At 34.3% G+C, this 21,312-nt stretch overlaps 1 protein-coding gene across 1 annotated transcript in view; it reads left to right on the forward strand.

Moving 5' to 3' along the window:
- Positions 1 to 21,312, forward strand: part of LOC136039150 (serine/threonine-protein kinase 17B-like) — a 53,597-nt gene that overhangs the window by 15,972 nt on the left and 16,313 nt on the right. Inside the window, exons 3-6 of the mRNA XM_065722638.1 lie at positions 2,164 to 2,382; positions 9,795 to 9,933; positions 15,109 to 15,238; positions 20,791 to 20,839. Of these exons, the coding sequence (XP_065578710.1) occupies positions 2,164 to 2,382; positions 9,795 to 9,933; positions 15,109 to 15,238; positions 20,791 to 20,839 (537 nt within the window). The remainder of the gene's footprint in view (positions 1 to 2,163; positions 2,383 to 9,794; positions 9,934 to 15,108; positions 15,239 to 20,790; positions 20,840 to 21,312) is intronic.

Below are 21,312 nucleotides of genomic sequence, written 5' to 3' on the forward strand. Positions count from 1 at the left end.
GACTCGCCTTCTAACAAGAGACAGAGGTCGTTGCGGCTGATGCTGGGGTTGAAACAGATTATATCTATAATTAGGATTACCGGAGGTAGCTAGATTTCAGAGAGGAAACCCTGAATTTAAGAATAATTGATTTGTTTTTAGCCAAAGAATTGGCGTTATAATTCTTTGAAGGGCATTCACGTGAGGAATATGAGGTGCTGGGACTGCTGAAGGGGCGGATGATAGTCGACCGAGGAGCCAGCTCGCAGGTTATGAGAAACCTACGTGTTCCATAGAACCTTGAAAACCGTTTTATATGCGGATTTCTGAAGTTTTACAAGTAGTTCCTCTCGTGCAGTACTTCTGTAAAGTTCTTCACTTGTGTTTGTTTTCAAACTATATATAAACAATGTAGAATAAATGAATAGTTTATTGTAAAGAGACTCTTCTTTTATCTCCTCCCACCTGGACCCCTTGCTCCGAAAGATTTGGCTACACGCTTACCAGTACACGTATACAAATATTAGATGATTTTCAGTGTAAACCCAGAAATCACCAGAAAGGAGCGGTTTGGTAAAGTTTTACAATATCCTTAGCTCTGGAAAATTCGGCTACACGCTTACCAGTACCGGTATACCAATATTAGATTATTATCAGTGTAAATCCAGACATCACCAGAAAGGAGAGTCTCTTTATGGCTGGCCAGTTTGGCTTTATATCTTTTTTTATATCTTCCGTAAACACACAAAAACAACAAATATTGTTGAGGTTGTTCTCTCTTTATGGCTGGCCAGTTTGGCTTTATATCTTTTTTTATATCTTCCATAAACACACAAAAACAACAGGTATTTTTGAGGTTTTTCTCTCTTTATGCCTGGCCCGTTTGGCTTTATATCTCCTTTAATCTGTTTGGCGAAGCAACTACAATTTTTACTTATTGAGCAAACCTTTTTGCATTTTGTCGACAAATCATTATATGCTATCGACAATCAAATTAAATTATAATGTGAATTTTAAAATATTTTGCTCATTCTTACATCTTTAGCAAAACTTATTGAGAATATTCCTAGAATTTATGACGCTATTTATATGAAATTTTTTCTCAAAATTATGGCCATAAAAGAATTTTCCAAAATCGTGACCTATCTAGATTTTTTTTCACACCGGAAAATAATAGAATAGAAATTTTAAGATAAATTATAGTGTCGTTTTCGAGAAGAAAAAATTACTGATGAATTAATAAAAATATATATATATATATATATATATATATATATATATATATATATATATATAAAAATGTATATATATATATATATATATATATATATATATATATATATATATATATATATATATATATATGATCTTTTTTTTAATATGATTAGATTTCTGCTTAAACTATTTTGTGCTTTCTACATTAAATTGTTCTCTTTTGTGCCTATGAACCGATTTTTTCGGTTGTTGTTTGTTTTGTCCTTTTTTTGTAAGCATGTCTGAATATTTTTATTTATTTAGTAATGGAAATTTAATGTGGTCATACAAATTCTATTCGAGAATTCAGCTAACCCTTTTAAATAGAGAATTCAGTTGAATAAAAAAAATATCCGTCATTTAGAGTATACCAGAAAAAAAAGACACAAACAAATGTAAGGTATATTAATTGTATAGGTATATACAATGACCATCATAATAATAATAATAATTGTCATCTCCATGGTTTTAATCGTCCTAACAATCGTCAAATAGTTGAAAATGATATAGTAGAGTGGTGGCTAATTCAACACTTTGTACTGGTACTTCATAATCCAGTGCAGAAACTTATAATGTTCTAGATACTAGTAATTCAGAAAAGTTCTTATTCTGAAATTTATTCTTATCTGAAAGTTTCCTATTCTTTTTTCGTGTTTCAAATGTTCCATCTTTTTCAGTTTTTCTTCCTCTTTCGTTTTTGATTTAGTGTTAAAATAATATGTTAGACTGGAAATGGTAGCAAAAACTACTTAAAATTTACTGAAAATATTTAGAAAAGTGAGTATTTTTAATTGAAGTGTGAAAAAGAAATGTTTTAATTAGATACGACAGACATCTTCATAAAAGTTTCAGATTACTAAAACCAGGTGTATTGACACATTTCTTTTCTGCTAAGCATGCCAAATCACTTCCAGACATTTGTTTTTTTAGGGGTAAATTTGCTTCGGTAAGAAAGGCAACGCACAAAGAAACAGGAATTCAATATGCCGCAAAAGTCATACGTCGTCGGAGAAGGGTTCAAGATTTACGAAATGATATAATGCACGAAATTGCTGTATTAGCTATCGCTTCAAATTCTCATCAAGAGAGGATTGTTCGTCTTAAAGAAGTTTTTGAAACTCCAATAGAGATCACATTGATTCTCGAATTGTAAGATTATCATGTCAAAGAGCTAACACAGTTATTTAAGGGCTAACAGAGAATTTTTTTAGGAGGATACGGTACCTTAAAATTATTTTGCGAATCGCAGCGTCAGCTGACCGTCACAAAGACAAAGGTAGCGGATTCTCCTAAGGAACTAGTCATAATCAAGAACCGTGGAAAATCTATGGTTTGATTGAAAAGTCGATGAAATTTTTTGTCACATCTGTCGGCAAGCATATCAAAGCGGGTAGCACGACATTGAACTGCCAAAGTAGTCAAATGGCTCATATGACAATTCCTTTGAGATAATTTTTAGTTTTCTAGCAAGTATAACAGACCATTTTTAGAAACTGCCCTTATATGAACTTTAAAAAGAATATTCTCGTCCTTTTAATCGAAAAAAACAAACAAAATTCACTCATTTTGAAGATGTAAATTTTATTAGAACTGACTATCTCTATCTCCGGCACAAAACGGGAGAAGTTAAACGGTTTTTCTAAGATTTCTGGTAAAGTGCGTGTCGGCTTTTAGTTTTCAGTCGTTTATAAGGATCTTTTATCCAAGCTCTACAAGTTATAGTAAGACTGCCCAATCAATGCTAACTAGTCCGACTACACAAACTAAAAGAGTTTATAATAGACGAGGTAGGGTGATCCTTCAAGCGACTACATCCTCTTAAGCGAAAAATCTGCACAGAGGGGATGCTGTAACAGTGACGAACTGTCCTTACTTATACTTTTAATTGGGTCAGTATAACGACTGCGAGCCTTCCTTGGCATCTAATAGTTCGTCAACGATATTCGGCGGTCTAGGGTCCATTCCTGCGGGATTTTGAGCCAGTTCCCATCTGGCTAATCTAGCTTCCATCTGAGCCAGTTCCAGAAATCCATTTTTGGCAGTCTAGAATCCATTCCTGTGGGATTTTGAGCGAGTTCTCATCTGGCCCATCTGGCTTCCTTCTGAGCCAGTTCCAGAACTCCATCTTTGGTGGTCTAGGGTCCATTTCTGCGGGATTTTGAGCGTGTTCCCATCTGGCTTATCTGGCTTCCATCTGAGCCAGTTCCAGAAATCCATTTTTGGCGGTCTAGAATCCATTCCTGTGGGATTTTGAGCCAGTTCCCATCTGGCCCATCTGGCTTCCTTCTGAGCCAGTTCCAGAAATCCATCTTTGGCGGTCTAGGGCCCATTCCTGCGAGATTTTGAGCCAATTTTAGTCCCAAAGTCGGCCAAAGTGGTTAAATTCCCCTTTGGACTCGAGGTCAGTTTTGACGCAGGCAAGCAACGTTTTGCGTTGTCCTCCTTGGCGTTTCATCCAGTTGGGGAGAAGTTAGCAGTGAAGGGTTTATATCAAATTGACAGACAGAACTGTTCATATCAAATTGGCTCATTCCATCTGTTGAAGCAGAGAGGGCAAAGCTAGGCACGTTGAATATGGTAGGAGAAGCCGTTTTCAGTTGTAAACTGCATTTGGTAGAAAGCCTCAGTTGAAATATTTCATCCTATCAGCTGAATCCCTAATTGAATATAGTAGGAGAAGCCGTTTTCAGTTGTAAACTGCATTTGGTAGAAAGCCTCAGTTGAAATATTTCATCCTATCAGCTGAATCCCTACACTGCATGAACGAGCTGTACATTGAATATGGTAGGAGAAGACCGTTTTCAGCTGTAAACGGCATTTGGTGAAAAGCATCTGTTGATATATTTCATCCTTTCAGCTGAATCCCTAAACTGCATGAACGAGCTGTACATTGAATATGGTAGGAGAAGCCGTTTTCAGCTGTAAACGGCATTCGGTATAAAGCCTCAGTTGAAATATTTCATCCTATCAGCTGAATCCCTAAACTGCATGAACGAGCTGTACATTGAATATGGTAGGAGAAGCCGTTTTCAGCTGTAAACGGCATTCGGTAGAAAGCCTCAGTTGAAATATTTCATCCTATCAGCTGAATCCCTAAACTGCATGAACGAGCTGTACATTGAATATGGTAGGAGAAGCCGTTTTCAGCTGTAAACGGCATTTGGTGAAAAGCATCTGTTGATATATTTCATCCTTTCAGCTGAATCCCTACACTGCATGAACGAGCTGCAAAAACACAGCTAAAATCTGAGAGAAAACTCAAACATGGTTGTTTTTGTGGCGAAATATAGCTGTCTCAACTTAGAGTTAGGTTACTAAACTGTTGATCGAGTGTTTAAAATTCTAAAAGTAAGGTTTGTTCAAACCCCTGACCTAAAAAAAAAAAAAAAAAAAAATATGGATCAATTCCAATAAACTTCTCAGAGTCATTTTCGATTTATTAAAGTTAAAACGTTTAAAATGTTTTGTTTTTTTCAGTAAAATGCAAATTGTATTTTGGTTTTGAGAAGACTGGGGGGTTGTCAGCCTATTCATGTCAATCTCTGCGTGTGTTTGTGTATTTGTGTGTGTCTCTAAACTGTTCTTTACGGTGAAAAATTAGCTAAACTAGTCAAAATAGAAACTTGAAAATTTATGCAGAATAATTTTGTAATCGTGAGAATAGAAGTAGGTTCTAAAAACTTGATGAATATAAACTAAAAAAGGAAAAGACCCATGATTTGGAATTGGACATCATAATAACAAGCATGCAAGGGTTGAAGACCCAAGCTGCCGACCTAAGCAAGTTAAGTGGGTGAAGGGAGGTGACTTGAGGCTTTTTGGGAGGGTCGTACGTTTGAACGCGCGGATAGAAGAGACAAAAAGCTGAAAACGGCTCTTTTGCTAGTGTTAACCATAGTTTTTGGTCATCTTCCCCTTTCAACGACCCTTGTATCCTACTACTTTGATTTTTGTCAATCAACTTTGATTGCTGCTTATGTATATATTTTTTAAAGTGTTGTAGATTCTTATTTAAAACAGATTTAGAATGTTTTTTAATTTATGATTTATTTTAAGGTTTTGTTTTGTGATTTGTTTTGTGAAAAAGTGATTTATAGTTAAGTTAATCTTTTATTAGATTTTGCTTTTTATAGCTTTGCTCATGGTTCTCTGATAAAATTTGAAACGGCCATCAATAATGTATGTTGACTTGATATTTATAAACTCTTTTGGTGGATATTCGGCTGATTGCCTTGAATTATTCATGTTTGCTTTCATAGTCTCTTGTTTTTATCCTTATCAGTAGAATAGCTAATCTGGTGTCATTTTTTTTTCATACGGGGACAGATGTATTAACACTAAGTTCCTTTGTATTTATGGCTGAAAAAAAAAAATCCTTTGTCCAGGTAATTTCATCACGAATGAGTAAATGTTATCGCGGTGGAAAGCTAGATTCTAGTAAAAGTTGAATTTGTCCTTGGCAGCCGAATTGCACATTTAAAAAAGAAAAATAAAAGTGTTCACATGGGTGAATATTCAGTTTCCGTCTAATGAAAATAAAGGGTTCACACTTGCGAATAGTTGGTTCGATGCAGTTTCGAACCGGAGGTGGAAAATTTATTTCTCCAACCGCCAAATTTTTGCCTATGCCTGCTTGGGTGAATATTCGGCTTGCTTCAGTTTCGAATCAGTTTAAAAATTCATTTGTCCGACCGTCAAATTTTTGCCTGTGTCTGTGTGGGTGAATATTTGGCTTGCTTCAGTTCCGAATCAGTTGAAGAATTCTTTTCTCCATCCACTAAATTTTTGCCAATGTCTGCGTGGGTAATCAGGTTTGCTTCAGTTTCGAATCAGTTGAAAAATTCATTTCTCCGACCGCCATATTTTTGCCTCTGTCTGCGTGGGTGAATGTTCGGCTTGCTTCAGTTTTGAATCAGTTGAATATTTCATTTCTCCGACCGCCAAATTTTTGCCTATGTCTGCGTGGGTGAATATTCGGCTTGCTTCAGTTTCGAATCAGTTGAAAAATTCATTTCTCCGATCGCCAAATTTTTGACTATGTCTGCGTGGGTGAATATTTGGCTTGCTGAAGTTTCGAATCAGTTGAAAAATTTGTTTCTCCGACGCCAAATTTTTGCCTATGTCTGCGTGGGTGAATATTTGGCTTGCTTCAGTTTCGAATCAGTTGAAAAATTCATTTCTCCGACATTCAAATTTTTGTCTGTCTTCACATGTGCAAATATTCCGCTTGCTTCAGTTTCGAAGCAATTGGAAAACTCTTTCCTCCGACTACCAAATTTTTGCCTATGTCTGCGTGGGTAAATATTAGGTTTGCTTCAGTTTTGAATCAGTTCGAAATTTTATTTCTCCGACCGTCAAATTTTTGCCTATATCTGCGTGGGTGAATATTCGGCTTGCTTCAGTTTCGAATTAGTTGAAAAATTCATTTGTCTAACCGCCAAATTTTCGCCTATGACTGCTTGGGTGAATATTCGGCTTGCTTCAGTTTTGAATCAGTTGAAAAATTCATTTCTCTGACCGCCAAATTTTCGCCTCTGTCTGCGTGGGTGAATATTCGGCTTGCTTCGGTTTCGAATCAGTTGAAAAATTCATTTGTCCGACCGCCAAATTATTGCCTATGTCTGCGCGGGTGAGTATTCGGCTTGCTTCAGTTTCGAATCAGTTGAAAAATTTATTTCTCCGACCGTCAAATTTTTGTCTGTCTTCGCATGTGCAAATATTCGGCTTGCTTCAGTTTCGAATCAGTTGAAAAATTCATTTGTCCGACCGCCAAATTTTTGCCTATGTCTGCGTGGGTGAATATTCGGCTTGCTTTAGTTTGGAATCAGTTGAAAAATTCCTTTCTCCGACTACCAAATTGTTGCCTATGTCTGCGTGGGTAAATATTAGGCTAGCTTCAGTTTCGATTCAGTTGAAAAATTCATTTCTCTGACCGCCAAATTTTTGCCTATGTCTGCGTTGGTGACGTTGGTGAATATTCAGCTTGCTTCAGTTTCAAATCAGCTGAAAAATTCATTTCTCCGACCGTCAAATTTTTGCCTATGTCTGCTTGGGTGAATATTCGGCTTGCTTCAGTTTCGAATCAGTGGAAAAATTCATTTCTCCTACCGTCAAATTAATGCCTATTTTTGCGCGGGTGAGTATTCGGCTTGCTTCAGTTTCGAACCAGTCGAAAAATTCTTTTCTACGACCGCCAAACTTTGTTTGTGTTCACTTGGGTACAAAATTATGTTTAAAATTAACGAAAACTTTCTATTTTTTACTAACAAAAGTTTATTATGATTTTTTTTTATAACTATCCAAAGAAGTCTATGGCTATTACTTTCGATCTGACATAGCAGCTGTAATTTATTTCGACGTTGGGTTGACTTCGTCTTTTATATTGGTGGCGTTGCAATTCATAGTGACGTTATTTGGTCGTTCCAGCGAGGAAAAATTACCTTGCACGGGACTGAAGAGCTTCCGTTCTCTTCGTCCATTGGACTTCTTTTATTTACAACCCATATCAAACATTGCCCAGTGACTGAAGGCACGTTGCAGTGACTGAAGGAACGTGAAGGGCTTGCCAAAAAGCTGACTGGTCAATGCTCTAAATGCATAGTCTTAGAACATACCAGTAGGCGTGTACAAAAAAGTTAGAAGTATAATGATAAATGGTAGATATAATAAATATTATGATAATAAATAACAAATAAAATAATAAATACATTTTATAATAATAAACAATAAAATAATCTAATACATTAAATCCTATTCTTTTATACTTAATCTCTTATGATATTGTTCAATTAGGCTTCTGTGTTAAATAGTGTGCTTTATTTCCATTGTTTTTTTTTATGATGCGCTTTCGTAAGCCGATCACATTATTTCTAGCGTTTGTCACAAGGGAAGCAAAATAATTCGTAATTACTGTGTAAAATTAGTAAAAAAAAACGCGAAAATTTATTATTTTCTTCCGTGTGAAATTTTAAGCTAGTAAATAGAACAAATTTATCTGGGTCACAATAAGCTATACATGTAAATTCTGTTGTCCAGCCCTTGTGGGCGTCCATGTATAAAATCGAATGTGTCCTCTATGCAACACCAAACTGTTGGTCCGGTCGCCAAAAAACTTGAAGAAGGTAAAAATGTTTTTGCCCCCTCCCCCAAGTCCCTCTTAATTTATCAAATACTGTTTGCGTTGAGTGAACTTAGAGACCACTCAACACAAATACTTGGCAGCTGCCTCCCTTCACATTTTTCACATTTTAGGAATATTAATTACCCAACAATGCCCGACGGGTAAGTCAATAATCCTAGCCTAATTTTTTAAATACTTATAAATTTAAAATACGATGTTTTTTTAAATATGGTGAAAATTATCCAGGGAAGAACATTCCGAGGGAAAGGGGGGGGGGGGGGTTTCCTTGAACTTGCTTCCTTTTCGAGGCTGCAGCAACGTGGAAAGAGTAAGCTAATTTTGAATGAAGGAATAAATCCATACATTATATTAAACCGAACGTCAAGTACTTTTTAAAGCATTTTCATTGCAAAAAAATACTATAACTTAAGATATCCCTCCGCTCTTAGAATGGTAAATCATCAGTAAAATGTAAATAGAAAAGGTAAATAGTAAATAATTAGTAAAGGTAAAAATTAAGTAAGTAGTAAAAGTAAAGGTAAATTAGTAAACGGTAAATCATTAGTAATGAACGGTAAATCATTAATAATTAGTAATATGGTAATTTTCATCTGTTAGAATTTTTTTGTTAGGTCTATTAGTAGGGGGTTCCTCAGGATCGGGCTATAGCTTAAATTGATTTAAAGAGCTCAAACATTTCAGCTGACAAGGTTGATTCGATTGAACGATGGCTTCTGTCTTTTGTAACGAAGGATTTAGACATGTTTTTAATTTCGTCTTTCTTACAGGCCCATTATTGAAAAACGAAATTAAATGTTACAATATTCCCCGAAATCGCCCCCAAGTTAATGCACAGATAATATAGACACGCTATCTTCTTGAAAAACAGCTTCTAGGCTTCCCGTTTCTGTCGGGCACGTACAGAAGGATTATTTTCGGGGTGTATGGTAATATTAAAAAGCAACACCTTTTATTTGAAATTTTGAATAAAAGGACCGAGAGAATTGGAGCAATCTTGGATTTCTGGGGGGGCTGGGCTCCAGGGCCTCCTTTTATATACCAGCCTTCTACCCCTGATGTTTTTCCAGAACCTCAATTTTATTTTTATTAAACATATTTAAATATTACAACTTTTCCTGAAATCGCCCCCGAGATAATGTACAGATACTATAGACACATTATTTTCCTGAAAATAGTTTCTAGGCTTCCGCTTCTGTCGGGCACGTACGGAAGGATTGTTCTCGGGGTGGGTGGTAATATTAAAATAAAAAACACCTTTTATTTGATATTTTGAATAAAAGGACCCAGAGAATTGGAACAATTTTGGATTTCTGGGGGTGGGGGGGGGGGGCTGGGCTCCTTGGCCTCTGTTTATATACCAGCCTTCTACCCCTGATGTTAATCCAAAACCTCAATTGTTATTTTTATTCTGCTTTTTCAGAGCAGAAGGTGGAGAGCTGCAGAGGGTAATTGATGAAGAAGTAAAGGTTTCCGAGGATGAGGCAGTTCGTTTTTTGCGTCAAATTGTCGAAGGATTGTTGTTCCTTCACAGTAAAGACTTGGCTCACCTTGATGTTAAGGTAGTGAGTGAACTTGGGCTACTTTAAACACGAATGTACTTGTAGGTCTAAGTGTAAATCGTTGTCTACAATTTGATACAATCTACTATATCTGCATATTGGACTTAACTATATTTTCTCAGTAATTAAGTGATGCCAAAATCTCTCAGCTCCGATTCTAATCGTGATTTTACCTCGATGTTTCCATTCCCGATTCCGATTCGACTTATCTTTTAGCAAGTTCTGCTTCAAACAACTTTTTTCAGTCTCAGAGAGTTTGAAAAATAAAAAGATTGAAAAGATACCGTGATTGAAAAAAGAAAAGAATAGGAAATGGCTTCATTTAGAAAACACAGATTTTTTTTGGTGAAATCGTTTTAAGCAACAGAGTAATTTACTCGATTCGTAGTTTGATTTGAAATATTTGGAGAACCACAATTCCGATCTTCCTATTATCATTATTATTATTTATTGAAAATCTCTCTTCATACAAAAGGAAAATTTCTTAGCTCTACAAAAACACAAAGCAAAATAGAACTATATAACTATAACAATGTAACTAGTGTAGAAGTTGGCTCTAAGCCAACTTAGTTCTGAAATCTTTTGGTTGTGTTTCTCTGTAAGTTTAGCAACGGCTTTAGTAGGATCTGTTATATGAAGACTATTGATGAGCTTTGAACTGCGTGTCCAAATTGGATATATGAATAGGTATTTTACGTAACGGAAGAAAGTGGAGCGGATTTTCGATTTATCAGCATGTGTAAAAATCTTCCAGTAGGATGCAGTGTAGGTGATGTGGGGAGAGCCACACTGGTGTAGAGCATTGACAAATAACGGCGATTGAACGAAGCCTAGCAGAGACTATGGAAGCATACAAAGCTAATATGTGGCGTTTTTTGTCTTCTGTAAAGAGATGACGGATGTGAGAAATTGTATTTCCAGTGGGAATGCCAAAATAAATAATTTGGTCAGACGGGTGATCTTTGAACATCCTATTACAATTTCATTACGAACTTGGCTTCTCCAGTTAAAAAGCACTACGTCAGACTTTTAGCGTGAATTTAAGACCATGGTTTAAGCATTCTGTTCGCAGCTTTTGGAAAGTTCCAGGTATTTTTTTCAAAGTTTGGCTTAGGCTAAAAATATCATCAACATAAGTGACTAAGGAGATATTAAGGGCAGAAAGGCCGCTATACATCCGACACTTGTCTTATTGCAATTCATCGTCCCATCACTAATTTTATGCAATAGAAATTGAGGATAGATTAGTTAGTGAAATTAGGAGAAATAGTTAGACTGTCTTTGGTATCGGGCAAAGATTATTGGAAACGTATAAGATTTTCCCTGTCAAATTTACTTCTTACGGACTGGATTGGGACTTTGAATAAACCTTGAAATGTAGATAATTATAACTTGGAGATAATCAGCTTATTAATTATCACTTAGCGGAAAATTTTAGCTGTAATTCCATTACATGGCATATTTTTTTACATGAATTATCAAATTTTCTATCAAATTTTCTCTCTTTTAATGAAGTCATCGGACGCAACTCTGTCAGTGGCAACAGTGGCATTAGCGCCATCGTGGCACTGACATTTTTTGGAGATAATCAGCTTATTAATTATCACTTAGGGGAAAATTTTATCTGTAATTCCATTACATTGCATATTTTATTACATGAATTATCAAATTTTCTATCAAATTTCCTCTCTTTTAATGAAGTCACCGGACGCAACTCTGTCAGTGGCACCAGTGCCATTCCCGCTATAATGGCACTGACATTTTTTGGAGATAATCAGCTTATTAATTATCACTTAGCGGAAAATTTTAGCTGTAATTCCATTACATGGCATATTTTTTTACATGAATTATCAAATTTTCTATCAAATTTCCTCTCTTTTAATGAAGTCACCGGACGCAACTCTGTCAGTGGCACCAGTGCCATTCCCGCTATAATGGCACTGACATTTTTTGGAGATAATCAGCTTATTAATTATCACTTAGGGGAAAATTTTATCTGTAATTCCATTACATTGCATATTTTATTACATGAATTATCAAATTTTCTATCAAATTTCCTCTCTTTTAATGAAGTCATCGGACGCAACTCTGTCAGTGGCAACAGTGGCATTAGCGCCATCGTGGCACTGACATTTTTTGGAGATAATCAGCTTATTAATTATCACTTAGGGGAAAATTTTATCTGTAATTCCATTACATTGCATATTTTATTACATGAATTATCAAATTTTCTATCAAATTTCCTCTCTTTTAATGAAGTCATCGGACGCAACTCTGTCAGTGGCAACAGTGGCATTAGCGCAATAATGGCACTGACATTTTTTGGAGATAATCAGCTTATTAATTATCACTTAGGGGGAAATTTTATCTGTAATTCCATTACATTGCATATTTTATTACATGAATTATCAAATTTTCTATCAAATTTCCTCTTTTTTAATGAAGTCACCGGACGCAACTCTGTCAGTGGCACCAGTGCCATTCCCGCTATAATGGCACTAATATTTTTTACCAACGTCCAATCGCCTAAGACATAGCTTTAATAAGTTTTCTGTTCTCTTATTCTGATTAAAATTCTTATTCTGTCTTACTAATTCTGTTTTAAACACTAGCTGAGTGATTGCTTTGCTAGGCCAAGAATCTTATATCCCTAAGGGCAGGGGTTGGAGTCCCGGAGCCGCTTATTATTTGGTTTAGAATGGTGGTCAGCGGTGTGACTTTTTAAGCTCAGCCACAGTCAAATTAGATGCAAATAGGGCCCTAATCAAATCTAGGGGGAGGGGAGAACACGGGTGCCATTTCATACCTGTAACCACATGTTGCTTCACTGCTAAGATAAATAAAAGGATAGATTAATCACAACGCAAATTAAGACAGAGCTTTACCTAACTTATGTAAATCTCCACCTATTATTGTTGCTATTATATATTATATATTTTAATATATTATTTTTCATTAATTATTATATTTTTTTAATATATATATATTATATATATATATATATATATATATATATATATATATCATGAAAAGAGAAATCACCAATGCAACAGCACAAACACACACACAAAAAAAAAGAGAGACTGAAGGAGAAATGGAAGACTGTTTTCCTAAATTAGTGATTAATATAGACCAGCACTTGAATGAGGCCTTAACCCTAATCATCCATACAATCACATAGGTCAAACAGCATAGCCATACACAATCAACCATAAAGAATAATCCATGGACAGGCAGTCATGTCGTCAATAATTATAAGTTGTCATTTACCAAACAATAGAAACAATAAAGACAAATAATTCAGAGGCAACAACCCAACACGAGGGCTCATCAGGAGAATACACTTGTCTATAGGGTTTCGCCACACTAAATTCTCTACCCAGCCAAGTGTTGTGGCTACCACAGAATATCCCTGGCATCCCCGTGTCAGGTATCACCCCCAAAATACATGCCTATGAAAGAAAAAAAAACAGCAAATGTTAAACAACCAAGTACTACCAAAACAAGCTTATCCTGTTAATATATCCCTCTTTTTAGCAACAATAGGTAAACTAAATATGATAAATTTTACCAAATCACAAATATTAACACATTGCAAAAAACCTGAATGAACTAAACAATTATAGAATTCATCTTTACCATGTGACTAATTTAAAAAAAAAAAAAATCCGCTCTATTAGAAACACAATTCAAAATAAATGGCGCTGCAACATCATTTCTCGAACCTCCGAAATTAGTTGAAAATTTCTTTAAGTATTTCCAGATAATTCTTTTGATATTTATTTAAAAGTTCGTTATAATGAAAACTAAATTTTTTAAATTGCCAAGTTAATTTATTTACAGAAAAACCTCTTGATATCAATTTTTGGCTTAAGATTTTACATCTATTTTTAAAAATCAATATAATTGCTACAAATCCTTGCATAACGAAGTAACTGTGAGAAAAACGCAGAATATGTGATATTTGAGTGAAATAAAAGGAAATCCGACCAAACTACGTTCGTGCCCTTCCTGAAATATTGCAGATTCGCCATTTTGATAGCCTTCAGAAATATAGTGTGTTTTAATTTACCTCGCTACTTCATTTAAAATAGATTATAAGTTCCACGGGGACTTCTAGTTAAAAAAAACTTTAGGTGGATAATATCAAGTTACAGTAAGTATCATATTTGTTATACCCAATAAAAGTTTCATTCTGCTATATTTTTATTTGAAAAATAAACGAATATATTTTTTGTGCATTTATTGTATAAATGACAAAATTATGTGTACAAATCTAAACAGAAATATAGTCTATTAAACAATCTAATAAGACAGGAAAATGATCCAGCCAGATGCCAGATGCCCAAATTGATCAAGTTCAAATTTTGTGTTTATTCAAAGAATAGCGCGAAGTCTCAAGCAGGTTGGGGTCGAAAGCACAGAAGAGGCAGTTTCAACGCCACAATCTTTCACAGTTTTCTAAAGGGTTAGGAAGTTCTTGGGGCCAACCTTAAGGAGGTAGAAGTAGGATTCCATTTATCCTCTACATGTGCACATTTGCACTCCCTTGTGCACTAGTACATGCTCATAAACTGGTTCCTTAGAGAGAGTATACGCTCCTAGATTGGAGAGAGTGGTAATATATTTTAATTTTTTTCATGAATCGAAGGCCTTTAAGTTTCCTTGATTAGAATAAGTGCATGTTCATAAAAGGATAGGAAATATATCATTTTGTGGAGCTGAATCAAGGTTGTAAAGATTGTTGGGTAGCCTTGGCAAAAAAGACCCCTCCAAATGTTGAGTAATAGGTAGAAAATAGATGGCGTAATTAATTTTTGTGGTAACAGTAGATAAACATGTAAATAAGGAAAAATATAAGATAATCAAACATAAAGAAAATTCATAGCAAGTGAAAACGGTATAAAATGAAAATATTTAGTCTTCACCGCCGTCCCCAGGGCCTCAGTTTTGTCTGTAATTTTGAAACCACCATTTACTTTCTGCCTACCCAAGAAAAATTTCGTAGCATGTGTGTGTAAAAACCTTGATACCCAAAGCTGTTTGCTAACTCAGAATTCTGTTTTTCCTGTTACAGCCAAATTTAGGTTGAAATGTCGAGTTGTCAAAGTGCTGTGAACGTGTGCTTACATATATTCTTAAAAATTAGACATCTTTTCTTTCTTCTCGTTTCAGCCTCAGAACCTTTTGCTTACAGCAGCTTATCCCAACTGTGATGTGAAATTGTGCGATTTTGGACTCTCTCGAGTCGTAGCCGGTGAAGGGGTTGAAGTTAGAGAAATACTTGGTACACCTGATTATACTGGTAAGTTATGTTGCTCATTGCTGTATTTATCTTTCCATCCTCATGGAATATAAAATTTACTACGTAGCTTACCTACAAACCTGCAAAATTTATGTTTTTACTTTCCTTTTTTCTTATTTGTTTTTTTACGAGCTTCATTTTATTTCCTGTATATATATATATATATATATATATATATATATATATATATATATATATATATATATATATATATATATATATATATATATATATATAAGGTTTATTCATGATGAAATACACATACAATAATACACTGCCAGTACCGTACAATATCATAGGCACTACAAGTCAACACAGTGATGAATTGTTATGATACCTGATTAATGTTTGGCAAATATCGATAAAATCGTGGGTCACACAGCTCTGTAATCCGTTTTTGCGTGGTCCGTCAAGTTCCATCCGTTTCTTGTTGCAAGCTTTTGCGCAGTAATGGTTCAGCGACTGCGCCGAAGAATTGTTAAAAAATGTATTAATTATTTGGAATTTAAACCTATTTAAACCGTACATCGAAAGTAATTAAAAATAAGCTAGCCTGGACTAATACAGACTAGCCTTTCGTTTTTTTTTGTTTTTTTTTTGAACTTTTAGTTTTTATTTTTCGGAGGCTGCAATGAACCTTTTGTGTGTGAACAACTTGCACTTTCCTGCAACTGTTATCCTTGAGCTGTTTTGCTTTTAAAAAAAGATATCCCCTGAGGAAAACTTACATAAAACGCCAAAAAAACTTAAACTTCCATTTTGCGCAAAAAATCGCACCTCTGTGAACTCAGAGCTAAGTAATAAGTAATATTTGACTAAATTTTGGGTAAAATGAAAGAAAAAAAAATCCTATTTTTGCAAATCGTACCTCTGTGAACCAAGTGTTAGGCTCATATGTAATACAGATATTCAAATTGAAAAAAATGCGTTGCATTGTAAATTGGCACTAATTAAAATGTTGTGCAACTGTTGTTTAATTAAAGTGAAAATTGTTAACGGTTTCTTTATTTGTCTTTCTTTTTATTTGTTTATGCCTTCGAGCAAGTTTGGTATTATGGTTTGATAATCCTTTTGTAATCAGTATTTTGCCATAGTTAATTTTAGTTTATAAACAAACATTTAAGATTGATTTTTTTTTTTGAAAGACAAACACAGAATATAATAAAGAGTGAAAATATGTAGATAATGATTATTTACTCGAAAAACTAACCGTACTTCAAGCAGTAAGCTGTACGAAAAATGTGGTTCTACCTTGCTTTCTAGGGCTGTAACGATAGAAAGGTTGAGATGGCCGGGGTACGTTTTCCGGATGAAAGATGACAAATTGCCGAGATTGTTCCTTTCGCCCATCCGTCTAAGGTAAATGAAAAGCGGTGGGAACCCTAATGAGTAGGAAGAGGTCAAATAAAAGGATTTAAAGGAAATTGGAACTTTTGGGAGGGCGCAAAGAGGGAAGCTTTTGAATAGATAAAAGAGGAGTTTATGCAGCTATGTTGGGCTCGGGTGGCTTGGTGCTGCAGTGGGTCGCTAGTAGTAGTAAGAAGCTGGTATATATTAATGAACCGAAGAGAAAAAAAAAGAGATACTTGCGTGTTTAAAAGTGGGCTTTATTTAGATTGGTTTATTTTTATAACGTAGTCTTTGTAAGCCAATCAAATTCAAATGATTTTATTGTCAAGCGCCTTACATGGTCATGCTGATCTGTGGCAGTTCTCGTCATAGTAAAAGTTAAGACACTAAACTTATAAAAATCGCAGCTGTAGCCACCATCATTCAAATTTATATGTTGACTCGAAATATCACAAACAGAATCAAACTAAAACCTGAGTTATTGAAATATCCAACTATCAGTAACAAAAATAAAATAACTCCATTTTCAGATTAAAGAAAATCAACCTTTAAAGTCAACAACGAATAAAAAAAAATAATGAACTAAAACAAATAAATATGTACAATTGCTGACGAGTGAGTGTAGTATTAAAAATCTTGATAAACGAGGGAACAAAACTATTTGTGTAACTCGTGTGTCGTGAATAAGGCTGTTCCTTAAGCCTACGTTTGAAAGAGAAGCCAAATAACTCCGCCCTTTTCACCTGTTGTTACATCCCACTTGATTTCTAATTGGTTCTTTTGTATGTAATTGTAAGCCAGTAAATAAAACTGATAGTTTTGAGTCACAATATTTTTGCATGTGAACTCTTGCCGAATGATATTGTAATCACAGGGCTGTTAGCATAAGATACCCAGACAAAATCGCGGACCAGGAAAATCATGAAAGACCAAGTTACATCGCTTGGCATTTTAAGATTTTTTCAAAGCAATCCATCAGTTGATTTTTGAATCTTAGTAATAATGCCCGGTATAGATAGATATAGGATAAGATATATAGAAACATTTTCTAGCTTTTGAAAGATATACATATATTTACTAAACCCCGCCTATGTGTATGCTCCCGCTAGCGTTCACTTATAATTTATGCGACTTTTGTGTACACAATTAATAGTGGTTTTACGATTTTCTGGCATGTCAGATGGTTTGGGGTCTATGCTCTGTCTCAGGCATCGTCCTTCGTTAAGTTGAAAATCGGCTTGACATAACAATATATCGCGTATGGGTTTGTTTATAAATTATATACATTTGTTAGTTAGCGAATAAATAGTTGTCACGTGGTAATACAAACATGGGTCTTTGGTAAATCCCCCCCCGCAATTCCTGAGAATGTGGGGGGTGGAGTCAAAATATGTTTTACAAAATTTACAGGAAGGATTGGTTGTTTCTTCGATTTTATTTCATCAAAAACACCAAGGAAATCGGTTTTCGAAATTTGGCGGGGACATACTTCAGCTTGAGTTGTGCAGCTTAAATTCAAACAATGGAGAGAATGTAATTAATAAGATAACGAAATGGGGGAAAGAAAATCCTGAAGTAACAGCACTGAAATCACCTAGATCAAGTTCTTTCTTAATATAAATTAACAAAAATGTATTCATAATGCTATTGAAAACAACATTAAATGGGGGATTAAGTGTAATATATACTTCTTTTTTTCTATCTGAATTATGTTCTATAAGGAAAATTAATCAGTAATTTCCTACCCATCATCTACCCCTAATGTGTAATTACCAGCTAAAATTTTGCGTTAACTTATCCAGACTGACATGATTGGTTCATTGACATGAGGATATTGGTTCGAGGTTTAGTGCTGTGTTCCATTTTCTGAGATTAATCGTTCGGGTGCTATTTCGTTTGTATCTCTACCTGCCGGAATGTCGTTATCAGTTGAAGTATGCAGCCATTTTACCGAGACAGCTTATCAATTAGTTAAAAATGATGAATAAAATAAACAACAGAATAAGATTAATCAAATAAATGATAACATGGACAATACTTTAGTCATAAAATATATGGAAATGACAACAGAGAATTATGGAAAGCAAGGCAGTCCAGAACATATTATATTAAATACTTAACCACCTCTATATATTAAATATTTAATCAAAATATTCCTTCATCGTGGTTTATTTCACGAAAGAATAAGCTAATTGTAACTGAACGTGAGAGAAAAACTGGTTTGCTCAAACCAAACAAAACAAACTTTTGAGTTTGTTCTGGATAATTAATAAGTACCCAGATTTATTCCTGACAAATTTCTATCACAAGCTCAGATGGTCTAAATTCACCCTTTCAAGTTCATAAAAAAAGACAAAAAAAAAAAAACATTTCGAATTCTCAATGGAATCAAACGAATACACACGCAAGTAAAAAACTTATTCTTGTGACTAAAAAACGATCAACAAAACTTAGTTTAAGAAAAAGAAAGAAGGATAAACTATAAACAGAAAACCTTAAAATTTGTGAAATAAATAAAATTCAGCTGGAAGGTAAAATGAGATGGAGGGGGGCAGTATGTACGGGACAACAGTGCTAATTCGCTTGGTTAGGTTATCTTGTTCAATGGTTATCTTGCTCAATCTTGGTTATCTTGGTTATCTTGCTCAATGGTTTTGCCAGTTAAAAACCATTGAGTCTCTAAAAACTTTGGCATTTGATTGAAACGACTGTCCGGTTGCAGTTCGTTCGGTAGCTACTTTGTGGTACATTTAAGGTGCAAAAAGATAAATTAATCTAAAATATAAATACTTCAAGTTTAAGGACCGTTAAAGCGAAAATGCAGGTTAGGCTGCAGTACAGCTACAGGTTACAGTGCAGCTGCGAGTTCTTATACCCTTGATCTATTTAAAACAACTTTTTTCGTTTTTTTTTAACATAGAAAAAAAGGGTTTAAATGAATTTAAGAATAGGGCTAAATTGGCATTTTACACTGGAGGCAAGGCCGTATGCAGGGGGGGGGGGTGTAGAGGGTTTGAACACCCCCTCCCCCCAAATGTATTTGTTTAATTCGTAAAAGCGTAGCAAAAATGAATATAAATACATTTTTAAAGTTTTTTTTATTGTAAACCCCCCTTCCGAAAAACAACCCTTTTGAAGAGACCCCCCTCCTCCCCGGAAAAAAACCCTGAATACGGCGCTGACAAGAGGTATGAGTTCTTATACCCTTTGATGGTTTAAGACAGCTCTCGTTTTGTTTTTCTTATTTTCAGACATAGGAAGAAATAGTTTACTTGAATTCAAGAACAGGGCTAAAATGATCCGTCACAGTTAAGAAAATACGGTAAACTGTAAGATTGTTTCAAACCAAGGCAAGGCCTAGATTCCTTCTTTGGAGGGCAAACACAAAAAAATGCTGGTCTTACTTATGGCCTCTTGTTTCTTTCTAGTATATAGAAAGCAACTTCTTTTCATGAATTTAAAGATGAGGTTAAAATGATCAAGTACGTTTAAGAAAGACACAGCAAATAGTAGAATTTTTCCAAGCTATGTCACCATTATACAGGTTTAGTATCCGTCTCCCGGTGTCTCTCAACTTAATATAATAGTTTTTCCTTTACGGTGTTGCTAATTAATGCTAATTAATTATATTTGAATCTTAGTATAATGTAGAATGCTAATTAATTATATAATTAATTATTGTTAGTTTATTATATAATTATATAATCAAATTATAATATATAATATATAATATTATTATAATAATATATAATATTATATAATTAATATAATTAATTATTGTTAGTTTAGTTAATATGAACAATGTAGAATGCAAATTAATTACACTTGAATCTTAGTTGATTAATTGATGGACTGAGTGGATCCTAATTCACAAATCAATTGATTAAATTTTAATTACCTTAATTAATTTTGGCAATGTTGAGTGCCACCTATGAAATGAAGAAGTTGAAAGTGGTAATGTAGTCTAGTTTTTATGCTTTGTTTAACTTTATCTATTACTCTATATTTTTTATTCTATCTTTATTCTAGATATTCTATTGTTTTTATTTTAGCTCCAGAAGTTCTTAGTTATAAGCCATTGACCTTGGCAACCGATAATCTGTTTTATTCTATTATTCTATAACCTTATTCTATCATTCTGTATCTTTATTCTAGGTATGTCATCTTTATTCTAGATATTCTTTTAATTCTTTTTATTTTAGCTCCAGAAGTTCTTAGTTATGAACCATTGACCTTGGCAACAGATATTTGGTAAGTTTATTTTTTAATATAAATTAAGTTGGAGTTTGTTTCCTAATACAAATCTACAGAGAGCCCAAAAACGAAATTGATTAATTCCATGAAATAGTTGAGGATTTCACAAAACTATTTATTGCTAGTTTTTATTAAGGAATTTAATAAAAAATATTAGTTTTATTGTTAGTTTAGTTTAATTTCGATTTAATCACAAAAAATAGTTAATTAGTTCTAGTTTTATTTTAATGTCTTGATGATGTGGTGAAAAATGTCCCTGATCTTTCGGTGTTTGCCCATAGCTGTTTTTCTGCAGCACTGAACAGAAATTGTTGACAAACAATTTTACTCACATTTGCGTCTCCGACAACTGACAAAAATTATTACCGTATCAAACTTTGTTTTCAAATTTCTCTAACAAATCTAATTGATGCTTGAAAAATTATCGGAGCACAAATAACAGTTCAATAGGGACATATTCTTTTATTTGA

Source organism: Artemia franciscana, chromosome 19 (genome assembly GCF_032884065.1).
Source record: "Artemia franciscana chromosome 19, ASM3288406v1, whole genome shotgun sequence".
In the NCBI taxonomy this organism is placed as follows: domain Eukaryota; kingdom Metazoa; phylum Arthropoda; class Branchiopoda; order Anostraca; family Artemiidae; genus Artemia; species Artemia franciscana.